General features: G+C 47.2%; 2 protein-coding genes across 8 annotated transcripts in view; both read right to left on the reverse strand.

The window, feature by feature from the left end:
• LOC115475423 (fatty acid hydroxylase domain-containing protein 2-like) overlaps positions 1-23,117 on the reverse strand; it is a 180,939-nt gene that overhangs the window by 143,666 nt on the left and 14,156 nt on the right. The window lies entirely within an intron of this gene.
• The window catches only part of LOC115475421 (fatty acid hydroxylase domain-containing protein 2-like), a 91,104-nt gene that overhangs the window by 37,339 nt on the left and 30,648 nt on the right, over positions 1-23,117 (reverse strand). For 6 of the 7 annotated variants that reach the window (XM_030211128.1, XM_030211122.1, XM_030211123.1 and 3 more), the window contains exons 3-5: positions 4,196-4,287; positions 1,307-1,410; positions 394-515 (exon numbers count right to left, since the gene is read on the reverse strand). In XM_030211128.1, coding sequence (XP_030066988.1) covers positions 394-515; positions 1,307-1,410; positions 4,196-4,287 — 318 coding nt within the window. Of the gene's footprint in view, positions 1-393; positions 516-1,306; positions 1,411-4,195; positions 4,288-22,977; positions 23,078-23,117 lie in introns of all 7 variants that reach the window. The other variant, XM_030211129.1, reaches the window with a different exon arrangement.

A 23,117-nucleotide genomic window follows, 5' to 3' on the forward strand; every position in this document is an offset into this window, starting at 1 on the left:
TAACTTTATCAGCCCGCCCAATTTATCCCCAATATTCAGTGCCAGTGCTCGGCCACGGCCCGGCACTGAATATAGGGGGGTAAGTTAGCTGGCGATGATCAGCGTTTAAAAAAACACTGAGCGCCACTGGCTGAATATCGGAGGGTGAATTTATAACTGAGTTGCAGTGCAACATGTACTATTTACTGCAGGGCCGTTTATGCAGTGAGACCTATTTCACTACAAATGTGCATTAATGTACTTAAGTTCTAAGAGTAGGGGTGGGAGAAATAGGATTTGAACCTAGCCTGTAGCCTGCTGCTTTAACGCTAAGCTGTAGAAGCTGCCTTCTCACTATTAAATGCCAGACCACTTCAGCAGAGAAGGGGAGTGAAATGCAAAAGGTGTACTTACAGGACTGTTTTCACCTAACTGAATCCGGTACCGTGTAATGAAGCTGGGCTTTTCGGTCACGTCTATAACCATCAGGATGCCACTGAAGAACCAAAAGGTTAGCATGGGGATCAACCCAGCACCTGGATCCCACAGAACAAACAGAACAAACAAACTAAACACCGTCAAAAAATTAAGGAGGGAGTGGAATACTAAATACTTACAACAAAAACAGAACTCTCCATGCAACAATCATGTAATCAAGATAGCTCAGATACAAAATATCGAAGGGAGGAAAAAGCCTCAGTAACCCAAGACCTACTTTGTTCAGTCTACATATAGCTTCAATCTAATCAGAGGCAAAAGACCTCCTATGGATAAAATATTTATTAGCTCATAGACTTCACAAAGCTGTAGAATATTTTAGGAAAACTTAAAAGTACTTAGCTTACATAGAACTTTTCAACGCTCTTGCCCAAAATTTAGCAGCTTCATTCTCCGTCTCATTGCTAGCCCACGGATAGCAGCAACATGAGTTGAGCTGATTTGAATAAGCCCCGTAAATCCCTGATGCAGTACATCAAAACATTGGCCATCATCGGATGGCTGAAGTGAGATGGAGAATGAAACTGCTAAATTTTGGGTAAGAGAATCGAACATTTCTTGGATCACTGAGGCTTTTTCCTCCCTTGATATTTGGTATCTGACCAATCTTCTTTACATTATTGTTGAGTGGAGAGTTCGGTTTTTGTTTTGAGTTACTAAACACCTGCAAAACTCACACATGCATCAGCTAGCTTAATCAAAGTGGGAACGAGACACATTATCAACAAGACTTCATAAAGCTTTTGTGTAGCTAAAATATATTTTACTCTCCAGTGTTAAGGACAGTTCATTTTATAATATATGGTTCTATATACTAACTATAACTCACCGAGAAAGAAAAGTTCCCATTCATTGCCCCCGAAGTAATGATGCAACTTCCCCCATTGTGCCTGCCAGAAATCCCCAGATGCACCCCAAAATCTTTGCAGGTGCCTGTGGAAAGAAATAGGAGCAGTTCATTTTATTTGGATGCTATATATCCTCTCAGGCAGAAGGTAACGGTTCATGATCAGCTATATGGGCCTAGTGCAATAAGTACTAATATGGGGAAACTTAAAGAATAAACACAGTTCATCATCTCCTATAAAACTGGACATTTTCAGATATAAGTTTTAAGTTTCTAGATTAATTTGGCAGCATGTCTTGGAGCATCCAAACTGAACAATGTCACAAACTGTTATCAACACAAATCAGGAGATGGGCGTCCTTCTCCCAGGGTTGCCCAAATCGGCATAATCGAAAGCCGATTTTGGGCGTCCTCAACTGCTTTCCGTCGCGGGGACAACGAAAGTTCACAAGGGCCTGTCGGAAGCATAGCTAAAGCAAGACTGGGGTGTACTTAACACATGGGCGTCCTCGGCCGATAATCGAAAAAAGAAGGGCGTTCCTGATGAACACTTGGCCGACTTTACTTGGACCTTTTTTTTACGACCAAGCCACAAAAATGTGCCCTAAATGACCAGATGGCCACCGGAGGGAATTGGGGATGACCTCCCCTTACTCCCCCAGTGGTCAATAACCCCCTCCCACCCTAAAAACAATGTTTAAAAATATTTTTTCCAGCCTCTATGCCAGCCTCAAATATCATACCCAGCTCCGATAGCAGTATGCAGGTCCCTGGAGCAGTTTTAGTGGGTACTGCAGTGCACTTCAGGCAGGCAGACCCAGGCCCATCCCCCCCTACCTGTTAAACTTGTGGTGGTAAATGTGAGCCCTCCAAAACCCACCACAAACCCACTGTACCCAAATCTAGGTGCCCCCCTTCATACCTAAGGGCTATGGTAGTGGTGTACAGTTGTGGGGAGTGGGTTTTGGGGGCTCAGCACACAAGGTAAGGGAGCTATGCATCTGGAAGCTTTTTCTGAAGTTCACCGCAGTGCCCCCTAGGGTGCCCGGTTGGTGTCCTGGCATGTCAGGGGGACCAGTGCACTACGAATGCTGGCTCCTTCCATGACCAATTGGCTTGGATTTGGTCGTTTCTGAGATGGGCGTCCTTAGTTTCCATTATCGCCGAAAATCGGGGACGGCCATCTCTAAGGTCAACCTAAATGTTGAGATTTGGGCGTCCCCAACTGTATTATCAAAACGAAAGATGGCCACCCATTTTGTTTCGATAGTACAGGTTTCCCCGCCCCTTCATGAGGACATCCTGCGAGGACGTCCTCAGGAAAACTTGGGCGCCCTGTTCGATTATGCCCCTCCACATCTCCTGCTGGCAACAATGATTACAAATGGCCAGTGCCATCAGGAGTAATAGGGGTCAATCACAAACCAGTTGAGAACGGAACCCTTATCAACATGTTAGTTGTTAAAGAAATCGGAACTGACTGAAGAACTAGGTATGCTAAAGTACCCCCTTCCCCATGGATGAGCATGCAGCACTATCTTGTTAAGCTATATGTGCTGTAAGCAAAAATAAGTCACAGCTGTGTCTGCATATAAAACATACAACGTTACCTTGAGATTGTATCCAAACCATTAAACTGTAGTGCTTGGAACATATACTTGACAGGTAGCAAAGACAGCCACCGTATGAGGGGTAGTTAGTGGATCAGGGGTGGAGGAGAAGGAACAACACCCACCCACTGAAATGCAAAGAGTTTTTTGTTAATTTTATGCCAGTTTTCTTTTTCCATTTTCACAGGATAATGGCAGCCGCAGCACCACTAGAAAGAAGCTATCACTTCTCATGTGGACATCCAAAAAAAGAAGATATCTTCTTCTATGACAGTGATAGAAATAGAGCTAAAAGTCTGCAGTACTAGAAACAACCTATCCTAAGAGGTAATAAGGATAGACCAAAGGGTGGAGAAAGGAAATGCATCCTAGCAGTACCTCAGGACATAGAGTCTCGTTTTGTTTAATTTATAAACATGTATCACCCGCTGATCAAATAAAACATCCCTCTGGAAGCACAGTTTGTGTTCTAAAATAAACTGGTACAGTTTAAATGTATAAATGCCAGAATTACACTCTCTCCTTCATCACATCTCCACCAGTCATACCCTTTCCTCAACTTCCCTCATCAAGGACCCTTCTCTCACCGTATGTCCTTATCAGGTACCGCTTCCATTCCCTTTTCCATTGGACACTTTCCTCTACATCTGATCCTCTCTCCTTCCCAACATACATCTCTCCTCCCTTTCCTTCTCTATACTTCCATCACCTTGAAGCACTCCTCTCCCCTTTCCACACAGACATACCATTTCCCCCACTTTCCTCATCAGGCACTCCCTATCTCAATCAGACACACCTCCAATCAGGCTCCTTGTCCCCTATTAAGCATCACTCCCCTCCTTCCTTCACTCTTCTCCATTGACTACCTCCCCTCCCATTCCACAATCAGGCAATCCCCCTTCCCTTCTTTGTGGAGTTGGAGCCTTTTTTCCACCTCACAACATCTTTTTCCTGCCTGGTTCACTGATCTCTTCTTGTAATGACACAAGTGTTCTGCACCTACACATTCCCCTGTAGCTCAGAAAGGAACTCAGCGGGATGGGGGTGACCAACATGAGCAACTGAAGCAGCTGCAGCAAGGTAAAAGAAAGATCAGATGTCTTTTGTATCCACTGCTGCTTAGCCAGTCAGGGATTATATAATGTCTGGTTACCTTTTGTGACAGGACAGTGTAAACATAGCAGTCAAACCAGACAGTGGCCACCCTATCCCAATCTTTTCTTACATGGTTTCTTCCTAGGCAGTCTCAAGGTATTCTTACCAAATTAGTGAGTTCCTGAAGGCAGCGAATATAAACAACCCACTTCCCAGCACAAACGCCATCTTCATCAGCAAATCCCACAACTGGCTTTTCTGTATAGCAGAGAAGAGGCAGAGCCTGAATTAGAATATTGTTCAGTAACCATCATGCCTCAGTATATTTCTCCTCGATTCCCAGGCAGATCAGTTACGTTACAAGTTGTTTTCATTTTCAGGCCATAATTCTCATTTACATGGAAGAGATTCAGCTGCTGAGAGCCCTAGCTTTCCTTTTTGTTTGGTATGAAATGTTTACGCAGAAAATGAAGCCAATATGAATAGGCCCTAGAGGAACCACAGCCAAGCCATTTATAAAACCTGATTTCACAGGTTTTTTGTTTGTTTTTTTTTTAACACTAGAAAGACACTGAGCACAGTAATGGATCTTCCAATGAGCAGATGTTTATTAAACGAAGAACCATCAATTTATCAACTATGTTTTGGAATCCCACTTATCATACACAAACAGTGGTGTGCTGGAGCAGGCTCTCACAGGCTCGCAAGAGCCAGTTGTTAAGTTTTTAAGAATTTTGGGAGCCGGTTGTTAAAGTAGGGCCCTCCATGGCTACTTTAACAACTGGCTCCCAAAATGTGGGCTTGGGCCCCCTGCTGAATTCTCTTTTACTTTGCTGGTGGGGGTGCTGAGCCCTGCCAGCCAAGTAAATAGACTACTTCTGTTCCCCGCTCCTTGTTTCCAGCTCTGGGCAGCAGGCTGGGATTTCTCGAGCATGTGTGAGAAGTTCCAGTATGCTGCTCAGAGGAAGACCTTGGGAGTGGTGGCAGTCCATTTATTGGCTGCCAGCAAAGGTATGCCTAGCGTACCCGCACGAAGGGAAGGAGGAGAGAGAGGCAAGTGTTGCTCCCCCCCCCCCCACCCCCGGCCACCCCTGGCCCTTCCAACTGCAGAGCTGGCTATGTCCGGAGAAAGAGCCTGTTAAAAATTTACCAGCACTCCCCTGTACACAAATATCTCATGACCTGATTTCTTACGCAATTTTCCTATTGACATACAGATGACATTTTTCAAAGCCAATTACCTGGGTAAACAGACATGTCTGAAACTAGCCCTCTCTCACTCTGGCTAAAGAGTAGACACAGGCTTCATAGAGTGGATCCTTTCAACTGGACTTTGAAGAGAAGTTCTTTGAGGTGTTTGTTGTGGAAGAAAAACAGCCCACATTCAAGACATTTTCACAAGCTAATTTTATCCTTTTTGGCTGCCAGAAGAATCAAGAGGTGCAAAGCATGCAGCTGTTTTTAGCCCCTTTGCTTTATACTTTATACTTATTTTTAAAAAGAAAATTCCAACATTATTTCTTTTGGAAAATTAGCATATTCTACATATACTAAAAGTGCTATTGTACTTTAGAAGCACAGAGGCTATTTGAAAATTGTCTCGGAGTGGGCAAAGGAAAAAGAAACCCTCAGGAAATGAGGTTCTTGAATTGCTACTTTGCAATGTGCCAGTTGACAGAATGCCTGGTACGGAAACTCAAATTTCAGTGGCATTGTGGCCTTAGGCAGGTCATGGCATCTTGCTATGCCTTTGCTCATTACTGGGAAATAACACATAACTGGGATACCAATCCATGCATGCATGAGTCTCTAATATTAAATAGGAGTTAAGGAGAAATTAGATCATACTTACTCATTTTCTCTCCTTTAGTCCCCCCAGACTAGTCCAGAACTGTTGGATTGTGGCTATCGACCAGAGGATGATGACAGAGAAATAAAATAGTCATGTGTGATTTGCCCTTTAAAGGTACCGGGCAGCCTTAGCTACTTAGTGTTTTCACTGGGTAAGCAATGGACTGCATATTATCCCCTCAGTTTAAAGAGTTATAAGTACATAAGCACTGCCACGCTGGGAAAAGACCAAAGGTCCATCAAGCCCAGCACTCTGTCTCCGCCAGCGGCCAATCCAGGCCCCAAGAACCTGGCAAAAACCCAAAATGTAATAATGATCAATGGACTTTTCCTTCAGGAATCTGTCCAGACCCCCTTTAAACTCAGCAAGGCCAGTTGCCATCACTACCTTCTCCGGCAATTAGTTCCAGTGAGTAAAGAAAAACTTTCTCCCCCTCCGAAGGGACACCACCTTGTAGAGGTGGAGGGGCTTGTGTGTTTCAATGACTTAGAGGGCTAAGCTGAAGGGTTACCCATATCAGACAGGCCTCTGAGGAGAAACCAGACAAAGAGTGTCCCAAACTGGGAGAGTGGTAAGATGGTGACCTGAAGTTCGTATGCCCAACGGCCCAGCTGCCCTCTGAAGTTTCATCTTCTTTACGTAAATTTCCTGTCTGCAATTGCAGTTACCTTAACTGAGAAGAAGGGGACAACCGGCAGTCAGCCGCCGATGGCCAGCATTTTATCCCCTGAGCAGCAAGTGCAGGACTGCTGTGCGACGAACTGCCCACAGATGAAAGGGTTGGCGAGTCCTTTGATTAGCACCGGCAAAGGAGCGTCGACGCTCTTGGACCTGGAAAAAACAACTCCATCACTCCTGAATTATTCAACCACCATGTCCAAAGGAGTGGAGGAGTGAGTTAGAGGTTTATGCTGAAACGGAGGACGTTTACAGCAGAACCTGAATCGGCGGAACCACTCCTAAACACCTATGAGAAATCAACTTGGAGTTTTTGGCTCCCGTGGAGGTTACATTGAATACCATCTGGAAGGCGCTTCGGGACCTAACGGTGGCAGTAAATAATTTTGTTTCAGATACAATTTTATTAGTTATATGGACAATTCAACTGAACCCTTTGAGAGAAAAAAATTGATATAACAAATGATTCTACATGAGCAAGAAGTGGTTATGATAATAGACCAGAAATTTTGAATAATAAAATGAATATTATTATAGATGATTAATATTGAGATTATTGTTTTTCCCAGAGTTCCGGGTATGACTCCTAAAGTTTTCCTCAGAAATATTCCCTCAAATTATTACTTTAAAAGGAGTGAAGCCTGTGAAAACTGGGATTACTTTAATCAGTGGGATTTGAATTAGAGACTTAAGTATATGTATTGTTAAATAACTTCTGGTTTTTAAAAGAGAAAGAATGTAATCAGATGTATTATTTCTAACTAATATTGGACAATAAGTATGTTTTTCAATTAAATGATTTGATTATACACCGTATTGGCCTTGAAGAAGCCAACCAGATGATCAATGTGGAATAATGAATTAGACGAGTAATATCTGGGGATAATCAGGTTAATACCACGTTTTTTTTTTCTGTTTACTGTTTAATTGATCTCCTTATCTTGTTTCTCTCTCCCTATTTAGTGGTCTAAGGAAGAGAATAGAATTACCTGACTGAAATAATTCCTACATATTATTTTCTCTGTATTTCCAGCAAGTTGTTTTATCGCTTGTAAAAATTTAAATGGCTATAAATAAAAAAAAAAAAAAAGGAAAAGAAAAAAACTTTTCGATTTGTTTTAAACCTACCACATTCTAATTTCATCTTGTGTCCCCTGGTTCTATTATTGTTACAAAGTGTAAACAAATGCTTCACATCTGTCCGTTCTACCCCACTCATTATTTTGTAGACCTCTATCATATCACCCCTCAGCCCCCTTTTCTCCAGGCTAAAGAGTCCTAGCTGTCTTAACCTCTTCTCATAGGGTAGTTGTCTCATCCCTTTTATCATTTTTGTCGCCCTTCTCTGCACCTTCTCCAATTCCTTTATATCTTTTTTGAGATGAGGCGACCAGAACTGAACACAATACTCCAGTTGCGGTCGCACCATGGAGCGATATAACGGCATTATAACATCCTCATGCTTGTTTTCCATCCCTTTTCTAATAATACTCAACATTCTGTTCGGCTTCTTAGCCGCCGCACCACATTGAGCTGAAGATTTCAACGTCCTAGCCACGATGACTCCCAGATCCCTTTCTTGGTCCGTAACTCCTAAAGCGGAACCTTGCATGACATAGCTGTAATTCGGGTTCCTCTTTCCCACATGCATCACTTTGCACTTGTCAACGTTGAACTTCATCTGCCATTTGGACGCCCAATCCCCCAATCTCATGAGGCCTTCTTGTAATCTTTCACACTCCTCCTGCGACGAGACGACCCTGGATAACTTTGTGTCATCTGCGAATTTAATTACCTCACTAGTTACTCCCATCTCAAGGTCATTTATAAATATGTTAAAAAGTTATACTTAATGTACCCTATGTCCATTTACTGAAATCCTGTTGGATGTATCAAAGCAATTCCCAAGATGGTAAAGTAATTCAGTAACTGTTTATATGCTAGGATGGGCCTCTGGACTGGTCTGGTGGGACTTAAGAAAAGAAAATTAGCAGGTAAGATCTTATTTCTCCTCCTTTAGTGTCCTCACCAGACCAGACCAGAGCAGTCCAGTCCAGCCCAGAATCTGTGGGATGTATCAAAGCAATTCCCAAGATAGGTGGGATTCCAAAATTTTTGCCCAAATAATTTTGGTCCCAAACTCAGCAAATATGTAGGGTGTTGGAAAAACAGTAAGTACTTTTGTGAACATAACATGAATACAGTTGTGCTCCTATCTGGAGCAGAAAATGCCTTGTGAATGCAAAAAAAGGAATGACTAAATCACCAGTCTGCAGCTGCTAAACCGAAGTAGCACTTGCAGCTCCACTCATGAGGTTAAACACCAGCAGCAGAAAATTTTGCAACCTTAGAAGGCCACCTCCTTATGAAATCAAATATATGCACTTACAAAACATTATCTGAGTCATCAGACAGAATAGAGGTCAGTTTGCTTTTCCTGAAACCTGTGAAGAGAAAAGCCAATCTGCCCAACCATATAAATGCTTTGGCCACTTTAATGTACTTCTGAAGTACACAGTGAACATGGAGCAAAAGTAAAGATCTGATTTACCTGAAATGAGGACAGTACCTCTGGAGGGAAGGACAGAATTGTTTTGAACAAATTACCTGCTTCCAGGAGCTGCAGAAGGGGAACTGTGCATGTTAACATTTGTAGCTCAAAATGCTCTCAAATTAAAACATAAAATCAAGGATGAACTACTTAAGCATGGGATTCTTCAAAGAGGCTGCTAAAGTGAGTCTCGGATGGATAGCCTAAGTATTTCAATCAAACATTCAGGTCAGGAAAGACAACAAGAAGGATGTACAGTAATTCACCTAGAGAAGGTGCACTACAGGTGGATGAAATATCCAAAAGAACCTTTGCAACTGTCCTCTAAAGCATGAAAAAGTTGCAACTTGAACTTTTATAGACCCATGAGCTATTTCCACTTGGTGTTCATTCTGAAGAATAGATGGATGTGAAACAAAATCTCAGAAGGAGAACTGTCTCTTCTGCATACTACTTGTCTAAATTCACCTAAATCTCAAGTTTGTGAAGCTAGGAGGCAGCTCTGAGACTAAGAAAAAAGGGAAAAAAGACTAAACGTCAGCCGGCGTGGCTAAACAGTAAGATAAAGGAAATCATTAGAGCCAAAAAACAATCCTTCAGAAAGTGGAGAAGAGAACCAACTGAAAGTAACAGGATAGATCATAAGGAATGCCAAGCCAAATGCAAAGCGGAGATAAGGAGGGCAAAAAAGGACTTTGAGAAGAAATTAGCGTTGGAAGCAAAAATACATAGTAAAAACTTTTTAGATACATTAAAAGCAGGAAACCGGCCAAAGAGTCGGTTGGGCCGCTGGACGAAAATGGTGTTAAAGGGGCGATCAAGGAGGACAAAGCCGTAGCGGAGAAATTAAATGAATTCTTTGCTTCGGTCTTCACCGAGGAGGATTTGGGGGGGACACCGGTGCCGGAAAGAATATTTGAAGCGGGGGAGTCGGAGAAACTAAACAAATTCTCTGTAACCTTGGAGGATGTAATGGGTCAGTTCAGCAAGCTGAAGAGTAGTAAATCACCGGGACCTGATGGTATTCATCCCAGAGTATTAATAGAACTAAAAAATGAACTTGCGGAGCTACTGTTAGAAATATGCAATCTGTCCCTAAAATCGAGTGTAATACCGGAAGACTGGAGGGTAGCCAATGTTACTCCGATTTTTAAGAAGGTTCCAGAGGAGATCCGGGAAATTATAGACCGGTGAGTCTGACGTCGGTGCCGGGCAAGATGGTGGAGGCTATTATTAAGAATAAAATTGCAGAGCATATACAAAAACATGGACTGATGAGACAAAGTCAGCACGGATTTAGTGAAGGGAAGTCTTGCCTCACCAATCTAATGCATTTTTTTGAGGGGGTAAGCAAACATGTGGACAATGGGGAGCCGGTTGATATTGTATATCTGGATTTTCAGAAGGCGTTTGACAAAGTGCCGCACGAAAGACTCCTGAAGAAATTGCAGAGTCATGGATCGGAGGTAGGGTATTATTATGGATTAAGAACTGGTTGAAAGATAGGAAGCAGAGAGTAGGATTGCGTGGCCAGTATTCTCAGTGGAGGAGGGTAGTTAGTGGGGTCCCGCAGGGGTCTGTGCTGGGTCCGTTGCTTTTTAATGTATTTATAAATGACCTAGAGATGGGAATAACTAGTGAGGTAATTAAATTCGCCGATGACACAAATTATTCAGGGTCGTCAAGTCGCAGGAGGAATGTGAACGATTACAGGAGGACCTTGCGAGACTGGGAGAATGGGCGTGCAAGTGGCAGATGAAGTTCAATGTTGACAAGTGCAAAGTGATGCATGTGGGTAAGAGGAACCCGAATTATAGCTACGTCTTGCAAGGTTCCACGTTAGGAGTTACGGATCAAGAAAGGGATCTGGGTGTCGTCGTCGATGATACGCTGAAACCTTCTGCTCAGTGTGCTGCTGCGGCTAGGAAAGCGAATAGAATGTTGGGTGTTATTAGGAAGGGTATGGAGTCCAGGTGTGCGGATGTTATAATGCCGTTGTATCGCTCCATGGTGCGACCGCACCTGGAGTATTGTGTTCAGTACTGGTCTCCGTATCTCAAAAAAGATATAGTAGAATTGGAAAAGGTACAGCGAAGGGCGACGAAAATGATAGTGGGGATGGGACGACTTTCCTATGAAGAGAGGCTGAGAAGGCTAGGGCTTTTCAGCTTGGAGAAGAGACGGCTGAGGGGAGATATGATAGAAGTGTATAAAATAATGAGTGGAATGGATCGGGTGGATGTGAAGCGACTGTTCACGCTATCCAAAAATACTAGGACTAGAGGGCATGAGTTGAAGCTACAGTGTGGTAAATTTAAAACGAATCCGAGAAAATTTTTCTTCACCCAACGTGTAATTAGACTCTGGAATTCATTGCCGGAGAACGTGGTACGGGCGGTTAGCTTGACGGAGTTTAAAAAGGGGTTAGATAGATTCCTAAAGGACAAGTCCATAGACCGCTATTAAATGGACTTGGAAAAATTCCGCATTTTTAGGTATAACTTGTCTGGAATGTTTTTACGTTTGGGGAGCGTGCCAGGTGCCCTTGACCTGGATTGGCCACTGTCGGTGACAGGATGCTGGGCTAGATGGACCTTTGGTCTTTCCCAGTATGGCACTACTTATGTACTTATGTACTTAAGAAAGACAGCCAAGGCATGCTTCATGAAACTACAGTGCTTCAAGTGTGACTGGTAAAGAACCAAGCTGAAAGAGGAAATGTAGACAGAATCTCTTCTACTAGAAGTAACCGAGGATGTGGAAATGTCTTAGAAAGATTAGGCTAAGCAACCCAAACCTCCATGTTCAGTCCAGTGCTATTAGACTACTCTGGCAGGGGGAGAGATGTGAATTTCTGCAGTATCCAACCTAACGTTGTAGGCAGTGGTGTGCTGGTAAATGTTTAACAACAGGTCTCCCCTGTCCACCTCTGCACCCCCCATCTACCTCTGCCTCCCTCTGTCCACCTCTGCGCCCCCCATCCACCTCTGCGCCCCCCCCCCCCCAAATTGCAGAGCTGGCAATAGCCGGGGAGAGAGTCTGGGGTGGGGGGGCAATGCATTACTCCAGGAAAAAAAAATTAAATGATCCCAGGTTCCAATATAATTCATGTTTAATGTGGGATAAAATGCCATAAATAAGTAAATAAATATAAACTTTTAATGTTGAGCACCTCATTCTCAAAGTGGACATATTCCAAACACTATAATGAAAATAAAATTATTTTTTTTCTACCTTTGTTGTCTGGTGACTTTGTTTTTCTGATCATGCAGGCCCAGTATCCGATTCTGCTGCTATCTGTCCTCTTAACTCCGTTTCCAGGGCTTCCTTTCCATTTATTTCTTTACTTTCCGCCTTTCTTATTCATTTCTTGCCCTACATCCGTAACTAAAAGCTGGGTCCTCCGCAGACTTGACTGTCCAGAGGATCCAGCTTCTATTTTCTTCATCCATGTGCAGTTTTTCTCCTCTCTTCCTTTTCCCTCATCTCATCTCCTTCCTCACTCTTCCCTCCCCTCCATCCATGTCCAGCATTTCTTCTCTCTCCCTTCCCTCTCCTCCAACCATGTCCAGCAACCCTCCTCTCCCCTGCCCTCCCCTCCATCCATCCATGTCCAGCAACCCTCCTCTCCCCTGCCCTCCCCTCCATCCACCCATGTCCAGCAACCTTCCTCTCTCCCCTGCCCTCCCCTCCATCCACCCATGTCCAGCAACCCTCTTCTCCCCCATGCCCTCCCCTCCATCCACCCATGTCCAGCAACTCTCCTCTCTCCTGCCCTCCCCTCCATCCACCCATGTCCAGCAACCCTCTTCTCCCCTCTGCCCTCCCCTCCATCCAACCATGTCCAGCAACTCTCCTCTCCCCTGCCCTCCCTCCATCCATATCAGCAATTCTCTTCTCTCCCCTACCCCCTCTATCCATCCATACCCATCGATTCTCTTCTCTCCCCTGCCCACCCTCCAGCAACCCATTCCCAGCGATTCTCTTCTTTCCCCTGCCCCTTCTAGCCACCCATACCCAGCGATTCTCCTTGCTCCCCTGCCCCCCCTCCAGCCACCCATACCCAGAGATTCTCTTCTCTCCCCTACCCCCCCTCCAGCCACCCATACCCAGTGATTCTCCTCACTCCCCCGATTACCTCCGTCCGGCCGCGTCATTGAAAGCCCTGCCCGTCTCTAGCCTTCCCTTCGTGAGTTCATTCCCTCAGAGTCCCGCCCTCGTGGAAAGAGGAAATGATGTCAGAAGGCGGGACTCTGAGGGAATGAACTCACGAAGGGAAGGCTAGAGACAGGCAGGGCTTTCAATGACGTGGCCGGACGGATGTAATAAAAAAGATTTAAACCCTCCCAGGGCGGTGCAGGCAAACAAGGGCAGTGGTGGGAGGTTAGGTAAACGGGGTAAGCATGGCTTGTGGCGCCCTCCTGCCATGCTTACCTCATTTACCGGAGCCGGCTCGCCCTGCAGAACAACCGGCTCGCAAGATGTTAAAACATTTAACAACCGGCTCTTGTGAGCCAGTGCGAGCCGGCTCCAGCACACCACTGGTAGGTGACTGGAATATATTCCACAGTATTCTATGCAGCCAGGGCAGCAGAAATAGTTCCATACCTTCACAACTAGACTAATTTCCTCAAATGAAAATGTGTAGAATCTTAAAGTTGGCCCCTGACATGGGGACTAGAATGGACAATCTCAACCAATATGATTTAAGTGCAAAAGGAATCTGATGTTGTTATTAACAAATTGGGAGCTTTATGGCTGACATGTCAGTACAAGAATGCTGAACCAAGGCCACCACATTATATTGTACCACACCAGGAACTCCAAGGATAGACCTGACATTGCACTAGGAGTGCTGAGACCAGCGCAAGAACCGAGGACTACAAAGGGTCTTGAGTGAATCTGAGGATACTATATTATAGACTGTACTATTAATTCTCCGAGGACAAGCAGGCTGCTTGTTCTCACGACTGGGTGACGTCCGCGGCAGCCCCCACCAACCAGAAGAAGCTTCGCGGGCGGTCCGCACGCAGGGCACGCCCACAGCGCATGCGCGGCCGTCTTCCTGCCCGTGCGTGACCGTTCCCGCCAGTCTTTTCTTTTCCGCGCTGGAGAGAGTCGTGCGTCGCCGCTCTCTCTTAGTCAGCCCCGGAAAACCGTCGCGTTGTCCGCGATTTTTCGCTTATTTTCTGTTTTGGTTGTCGCGCGCCTTCAAACCTTTTTTCCTAAAAAAAAAAAAAAGGAAGAGAACGCGCTGAATTTTCCCTCGTTTTCTAGCGGGGGCGTCGCGTTGCGGCCTTGTGGCCGCGCGGTCGATTTATTTTTCGAGGTGTGATTTACCGCCACCATCGACGACTTTAACTTCGCCGACGCGATTTTTCCGTCGATGTCCTCGAAGGTCCCGAGTGGATTTAAGAAGTGTGGTCGGTGCGGCCGGCCTATCTCGCAGACCGACACCCACGCTTGGTGCCTCCAGTGCCTCGGGCCGGAGCACGATATCAAGTCGTTTTCTTTGTGTCTTGGTCTCCGGAAACGGACTCAGGTTGCGAGGCAAGTTCTTCGGGACCGTCTTTTTGGAACTTGCGCCGGCCCCTCGACGTCGACGGCATCGGTATCGACGGCCGGTTCTTCGGTACCGGTATCGATGTCCGCGAAATCGGCACCGATGGCATCGACCCCAGGAGTACAGGTCCCGTCGGCCCGCCGGTCCTCCGGTGACGGTACGGGTGAGAGGCCGCGTGGGCAATCGGCCCCAGTCACTCCCTCTGCTCATGGCCCTCGGGACCGAACCCTGTCTGACCCGGCTCCTCGAGATCGAGGGGGATCGACCTCCTCCTCCTCCGTTCCACCGTCATCGGTCCCCATTGGTGCACCCGGCCCTCGGTGCCGGAGAGGAGTTGACGCCGAAGCGTCAACGTCGAGAGGACAGGTCCCCCTCGGTAGTGGAGGTACCGACGCGTCAGGGTCCCAGCACTTCAGTGCAGTCTCCTGGACCCGAGCAGCTTCCGGCACCGACGCCTCTACCGGCCCCCCCGTCTTTCCCAACAGCGGGCCTGGACGAGTGCCTCCGAGCCATCCTTCCGGGGATCCTGGAAGGGCTGATGCGCCAGGCTGTGCCAGCGCCGGGGGTGCTTGCGCCCTCGGTGCCGTTGACTGTGGCGCCGGCAAGCTCTAGCCTGGTGCCGAGGTCTTTGATACCGCCGCCGCTTGCGGCGCCGATCTCGACCGCCACGCAGGTGGAGTCCCCGTCGACGTCGATGGAGGGAGCTTCGTCCCCGCCGGCGCGGGAGTCCACCGCTCGATGACGCCGAGGCATCGGTGCCTCGACGTCGAGCCGGGCCCGGTTGAGGACTCAGCTGCATGAGCTTATGTCCGATACCGAGGAAGAGGCCTCGTGTGGGGAAGAGGAGGACCCCAGATATTTCTCCTCAGAGGAGTCTGTGGGCCTTCCCTCTGACCCCACGCCTTCACCAGAAAGGAAGCTCTCGCCTCCTGAGAGCCTCTCCTTTGCCTCCTTTGTCAGGGACATGTCTATTTGCATTCCCTTCCCCGTGGTCTCTGTGGATGAGCCGAGGGCTGAGATGCTCGAGGTCCTCGACTATCCATCACCACCTAGAGAGTCCTCCACGGTGCCGTTGCACAATGTCCTTAAGGAGACACTGCTTCGGAACTGGATGCGACCATTATCTAATCCCACCATCCCCAAGAAAGCAGAGTCCCAGTACAGAATTCACTCGGACCCAGAGTTAATGCGGCCCCAATTGCCTCATGACTCGGCGGTCGTGGATTCTGCTCTCAAGAGGGCACGGAGTTCAAGGGATACCGCCTCGGCGCCCCCGGGGCGGGAGTCTCGCACTCTGGACTCATTTGGGAGGAAGGCCTACCAATCTTCCATGCTCGTGACCCGCATCCAATCTTACCAGCTCTACACGAGCATCCACATGCGGAACAATGTGAAGCCACTGGCGGACCTAGTTTACAAGCTCCCGCCGGAGCAGTCCAGGCCTTATCAGGAGGTGGTCAGGCAGCTGAAGGCGTGCAGAAAGTTCCTGTCCAGGGGTATCTATGACACCTGTGACGTGGCATCTCGTGCTGCGGCCCAAGGTATAGTGATGCGCAGGCTCTCATGGCTGCGTGCCTCTGACCTGGACAACCGCACCCAGCAGAGACTGGCCGACGTCCCTTGCCGGGGGGATAATATTTTTGGTGAGAAGGTCGAGCAGCTGGTGGACCAACTGCATCAGCGGGAAATCGCCCTCGACAAGCTCTCCCACCGGGCGCCTTCAGCATCCACCTCAGCAGGTGGACGTTTTTCCCGGGCCCGGCAGGCTGCACCCTATGCTTTTACCAAGCGTAGGTACACCCAGCCGGCCCGAAGGCCTTGTCAGGCACAGGGACAGCCCCAGCGCGCTCGTTCTCGTCAACAGCGTGCGCCTAAGCAGCCCCCTGCGCATCCACAGCAAAAGCCGGGGACGGGCTTTTGACTGGATCCATGGGAACATAGCCGCCCTCAAAGTGTCCGTACCGGACGATCTGCCGGTCGGAGGGAGGTTAAAACTTTTTCACCAAAGGTGGCCTCTCATAACCTCCGACCAGTGGGTTCTCCAAATAGTGCGGTGCGGATACGCCCTGAATTTGGCCTCCCTGCCACCAAATTGTCCTCCGGGAGCTCAATCCTTCAGCTCCCATCACAAGCAGGTACTTGCAGAGGAACTCTCCGCCCTTCTCAGCGCCATTGCGGTCGAGCCCGTACCACCCGGGCAAGAAGGGCAGGGATTCTATTCCAGGTACTTCCTTGTGGAAAAGAAAACAGGGGGGATGCGTCCCATCCTAGACCTGAGAGGCCTGAACAAATTCCTGGTCAAAGAAAAGTTCAGAATGCTTTCCTTGGGCACCCTTCTGCCAATGATTCAGAAAAACAATTGGCTATGTTCCCTGGATTTAAAGGACGCATACACTCACATCCCGATACTGCCAGCTCACAGACAGTATCTCAGATTCCGCCTGGGCGCACAGCACTTTCAGTATTGTGTGCTACCCTTTGGGCTCGCCTCTGCCCCATGAGTGTTTACAAAGTGCCTCGTGGTGGTAGCGGCGTATCTACGCAAGCTGGGAGTGCACGTGTTCCCATATCTCGACGATTGGCTGGTCAAGAACACCTCGGAGGCAGGAGCCCTCCGGTCTATGCAGTGCACTATTCAACTCCTGGAGCTGCTGGGGTTTGTGATAAATTACCCAAAGTCCCATCTCCAGCCAACACAGTCTCTGGAATTCATAGGAGCTCTGCTGAATACCCAGACGGCTCAGGCCTTCCTTCCCGAAGCGAGGGCCAACAACCTCCTGTCCCTGGCTTCGCAGACCAGAGCATCTCAGCAGGTCACAGCTCGGCAGATGTTGAGACTTCTGGGTCATATGGCCTCCACAGTCCATGTGACTCCCATGGCTCGTCTTCACATGAGATCTGCTCAATGGACCCTAGCTTCCCAGTGGTTTCAAGCCACCGGGAATCTAGAAGATGTCATCCGCCTCTCCACCAGTTGCCGCACTTCATTGCTCTGGTGGACCATTCGGACCAATTTGACCCTGGGACGTCCATTCCAAATTCCGCAGCCCACGAAAGTGCTGACGACGGATGCATCTCGCCTGGGGTGGGGAGCTCATGTCGATGGGCTTCACACCCAGGGTCTGTGGTCCCTCCAGGAAAAGGATCTGCAGATCAACGTCCTGGAGCTCCGAGCGATCTGGAACGCACTGAAGGCTTTCAGAGATCAGCTGTCCTGCCAAATTGTTCAAATTCGGACAGACAATCAGGTTGCAATGTATTACACCAACAAGCAGGGGGGCACCGGATCTCGCCCCCTGTGTCAGGAAGCCGTCGGGATGTGGCGTTGGGCTTGCCAGTTCGGCATGCTCCTCCAAGCCACATACCTGGCAGGTGTAAACAACAGTCTGGCCGACAGACTGAGCAGAGTCATGCAACCGCACGAGTGGTCGCTCCATTCCAGAGTGGTACACAAGATCTTCCGAGAGTGGGGCACCCCCTCGGTGGACCTTTTCGCCTCTCAGACCAACCACAAGCTGCCTCTGTTCTGTTCCAGACTCCAGGCACACGGCAGACTAGCGTCGGATGCCTTTCTCCTCCATTGGGGGACCGGCCTCCTGTATGCTTATCCTCCCATACCTTTGGTGGGGAAGACCTTACTGAAGCTCAAGCAAGACCACGGCACCATGATTCTGATAGCGCCCTTTTGAACCCGTCAGATCTCGTTCCCTCTTCTTCTGGAGTTGTCCTCAGAAGAACCGTGGAGATTGGAGTGTTTTCCGACCCTCATTTCGCAGAACGACGGAGCATTGCTGCACCCCAACCTTCAATCTCTGGCTCTCACTGCCTGGATGTTGAGAGCGTAGACTTCACTGCGTTGGGTCTGTCTGAGGGTGTCTCCCGTGTCTTGCTTGCCTCTAGGAAGGATTCCACTAAAAAGAGTTACTTTTTCAAGTGGAGGAGGTTTGTCGTTTGGTGTGAGAGCAAGGCCCTAGAACCTCGTTCTTGTCCTGCACAGAACCTGCTTGAATACCTTCTGCACTTATCAGAGTCTGGCCTCAAGACCAACTCAGTAAGGAATCACCTTAGTGCGATTAGTACTTACCATTATCGTGTGGAAGGTAAAGCCATCTCCGGAGAGCCTTTAGTCGTTCGATTCATGAGAGGCTTGCTTTTGTCAAAGCCCCCTATCAAGCCTCCTGCAGTGTCATGGGATCTCAACGTCGTCCTCACCCAGCTGATGAAACCTCCTTTTGAGCCACTGAATACCTGCCATCTGAAGTACTTGACCTGGAAGGTCATTTTCTTGGTGGCAGTTACTTCAGCTCGTAGGGTCAGTGAGCTTCAAGCCCTGGTAGCTCATGCTCCGTATACCAAATTTCATCACAACAGAGTAGTGCTCCGCACCCACCCAAAGTTCCTGCCGAAGGTGGTGTCGGAGTTCCATCTTAACCAGTCAATTGTCTTGCCAACATTCTTTCCCAGACCGCATACCCGCCCTGCTGAACGTCAGTTGCACACATTGGACTGCAAGAGAGCATTGGCCTTCTATTTGGAGCGGACACAGCCCCACAGACAGTCCGCCCAATTGTTTGTTTCTTTCGACCCTAACAGGCTAGGGGTCGCTGTCGGGAAACGCATCATCTCCAATTGGCTAGCAGATTGCATTTCCTTCACTTACGCCCAGGCTGGGCTGGCTCTTGAGGGTCATGTCACGGCTCATAGTGTTAGAGCCATGGCAGCGTCAGTGGCCCACTTGAAGTCAGCCACTATTGAAAAGATTTGCAAGGCTGCGACGTGGTCATCTGTCCACACATTCACATCACATTACTGCCTCCAGCAGGATACCCGACGCGACAGTCGGTTCGGGCAGTCGGTGCTGCAGAATCTGTTTGGGGTTTAAATCCAACTCCACCCTCCATCACCCGAATTTATTCTGGTCAGGCTGCACTCTCAGTTAGTTGTTCTTCGTAGGTCAATTTTCTGTTGTACCCTCGCCGTTGCGAGGTTCAATTGACCTGGGTTCTTGTTTTGAGTGAGCCTGAGAGCTAGGGATACCCCAGTCGTGAGAACAAGCAGCCTGCTTGTCCTCGGAGAAAGTGAATGATACATACCTGTAGCAGGTGTTCTCCGAGGACAGCAGGCTGATTGTTCTCACCTACCCTCCCTCCTCCCCTTTGGAGTTGCGTTTCATCATTTTTGCTTGTCATTCCACTGGCGGGAACGGTCGCGCACGGTCGGGAAGACGGCCGCGCATGCGCGGTGGGCGTGCCCTGCGTGCGGACCGCCCGCGAAGCTTCTTCCGGTTGGTGGGGGCTGCCGCGGACGTCACCCAGTCGTGAGAACAATCAGCCTGCTGTCCTCGGAGAACACCTGCTACAGGTATGTATCATTCACTTTCCTCCATTTGCATCCATGGAGAACAGAAGCAAATATATGCAGAAAAGAACTGGAGTACTCCCTGAAATCACAGCAAAACTTACAGTGAGTTGTAGACAATTCTCACATCTAAAAGTGTAGGTCTTGACAGGCAATGAGCCTACCCTAGGAGAGACTGACCCCTCAGTCATGGAATTAGGAGTGTAGTATTAAGATAACCATCTCTTAGTGTCTCAGACCAACCAGATGACCCTATATGATTCCTTATCAGGAACTACTACTACAAATCATTTCTATAGCACTACCAGTCATACGCAGCGCTTCACAATTGAACATGAAGAAAAGACAGTCCCTGCTCAAAAGAGCTTACAATCTAACTAAATGATATAAGTAATAAAAACTCTCAAATCATGTTTAGGGAGAAATTGCCCATGAATAAAGGAATGTGTTGGACACCCATAAAAATAACGGGGTAGCTCAAAGGAAACATGTAGCAAACCTGTTGAGATGTAATTCTGTTAAAAAATGTCCCAGATGCACGGCCACTTTTACTGAACAAAGGCTTCAGTTTTAAAATAATATGAGTATATTCTAGTTTTCAATAAAATTCTGGATGCTTCTCAATCTAGAAGAAACTGTAGCATAATTATGCATAGCTGTCACCAGGAGGGGAGGCACAATGACCATAAGACAAAGAGGTGGCTGCCTGCACATCTCTGAGCAGAGTGCAAGCTCATATTTCTGTGAAGGAGCCCAGATAGAACACAGGAGCTTGCAACAAGGATGGTCCACACCAGTCAAACTTTCTGTTCAAGACTACCTTACTGAGGAAGAGAGGGAGCCGTCAGAATACTATTGCTTTTGGCCTCTGAATTTAGACCAACAATAACCAGTATTGGGAGGAGGGGTCTGGGGTGAGGAAGGACTTCCCATAACTACTTCCAGCCAAACTCTGAATTGTGGCCCCAAAAGTTCCAGGATTTCTTCAAAAGATAGTTAACGATTGTAGGGGATGAAACTGCACAACCTGTTTAAGATGACCTTGCTGCCACTCTGCATTGGAGCTCCTGAGAAGCATGGCTGCAGCACTGAAGCCCTGTCTTGAACTAGTCCTGACCAGGAAATATGAAGGCTCCAAACGAAGGATCTCTTACTCGTCAGCAGTTAAGTCCTGGTAGGGATATTCAAGACCTCTCTCCTCTGCATACTGTTACTTTCAGAGAGGTCAACCTGATCTATATTGGAGGATACTGGACCCAACACAGGAGGACTTGATCTGGAGCCACTGCATACAGCTCCCTGGCATGAGACAGATTAAAGAAAAAAAGAAAGATTGTTTAAACAGAGACTCAAATCTTTCTAATTATGGTTTTGCATAAGGACAACTCTGCTAGGCAACAATCAGAAAGAATATAAAACCCATGGCCACTTTAAAGCTAGAATCAAGTATCACAGTCTGAGGAGATCCATCTCCAGCTATTAAATGTATTATGCAAGAACTTTATCCAGAGATCAAGTCTTAGAAAATAAAGGGTCACCAGTTTCTCCCACATAACCTCCATACTGAGGCCCGGTCCCTCCCTGAATGCAGTGATTCCATCTAATTATGGATTTGCATAAGGACAATCCCACTAGGCAACAAAACACCTTACTCTTAACCGACTTCCGCAAACTATTGAAAACTCATCTCTTTGAGAAAACTTATCGCAAGGATCAAACCACATGAAGTCCATACACACTAATAGAAATGCATCAATACACTCTCTTCTGAATTCTCTTCCCCCGTATTTTCACCACACTTAAAACTGTACCCACAGATAAAATTGTCATACCCAAATGTTCTCTCGCTATTGTTCTAGTGCCCTACCATTTTCCCATTGGTACATTCCATTGCTCTATTCCCCTAATGATATTTTGACTTTGTCTTCCCATAACTCTTCATAATGTAACCCATAATCGAATTGTAACAAACTGTTTTTTCATCATTCACAATGTATTGTAAGCCACACTGAGCCCGCAAATAGGTGGGAAAATGTGGGATACAAATGCAATAAAATAAATAAATAAATACTCTTCACCAGAAAGAGAATATAAAACCCTTGAAACCCTTGGCCACTTTAAGGATAGAATCAAGTATCACAACCTGAGGAAATCCATTCCTAGCTATCATATGTATCAGGAAGCACTTTAATGGAGGGTGGAGGGGCAGGCCTAAGACTTTATGTCTTATGCAACAGCTTTACCTACAGATCAAGTGTTAGAAAATAAAGGTCACCAGTCACCAACTTCTCTCTCCCACACAACCTCCCTACTGAGGCCCTGTTGCTTTCTGAGGAGACAATCTCCTCCAGGCAGTGGAATGTTCTAGCATCCCAAACATTACCATAGGCAATCTATGTTTTTTTTCCATGCAGGGACACAGATTACAAATAAGGGATGGGAAGGTCTCAAAGCAAAACTTTGGCACTAAGGGAAGCTTCCATTGTGTAGAGAAGCAGAGAGTCAGTTCTGCAGGCTGTTCCCATTATTGCTCCAGTAGCTTGGACGAACTGGGGAGGAGAGGAGCTCTGACATGCAAGTGATACCATCTACAGAAATATTAACTCAGTAGAGAACAGGAGTTGCACAAACCTTGCCATGCCTGAGGTTAGATATGCAGCATTTATGAACTTTCATATTTCTCTGTCAGACAGAAACAGAGAGATAAAGGACCCAGCATTCTTTACTTGTGTATTATTTAATGCAAAGTGGCAATAAAAAGGCTGAAGACATAGATCCCTCAAGGGGAATAGTACTATGTGTTACTTCATGTACACCACACAAGCCGTAGCTCATTCCAGGGAACCTTTCCATCTTTGCTTTTGGCTGCATGCTAAACTCTTTCTTTGCCGCCTGAAGATAAAATAGCAAAACATCCCTCCTCACAGTTTGGATGCAAACTCCCACCTTTTGCCATTGTAGCCTGGAACAAACACTGCAGAGTTTGAAGCTCTTCTAATGTTTTGAGGTAAAAAATCAACTTCCCATTGAATCAGTTAAACCCATTCTAGAGGAAAAGAAGAAAACAGTATTGAGCAAGGGAGGGG

The sequence above is a fragment of the Microcaecilia unicolor genome, chromosome 8, assembly GCF_901765095.1.
Source record: "Microcaecilia unicolor chromosome 8, aMicUni1.1, whole genome shotgun sequence".
Lineage (NCBI taxonomy): Eukaryota > Metazoa > Chordata > Amphibia > Gymnophiona > Siphonopidae > Microcaecilia > Microcaecilia unicolor.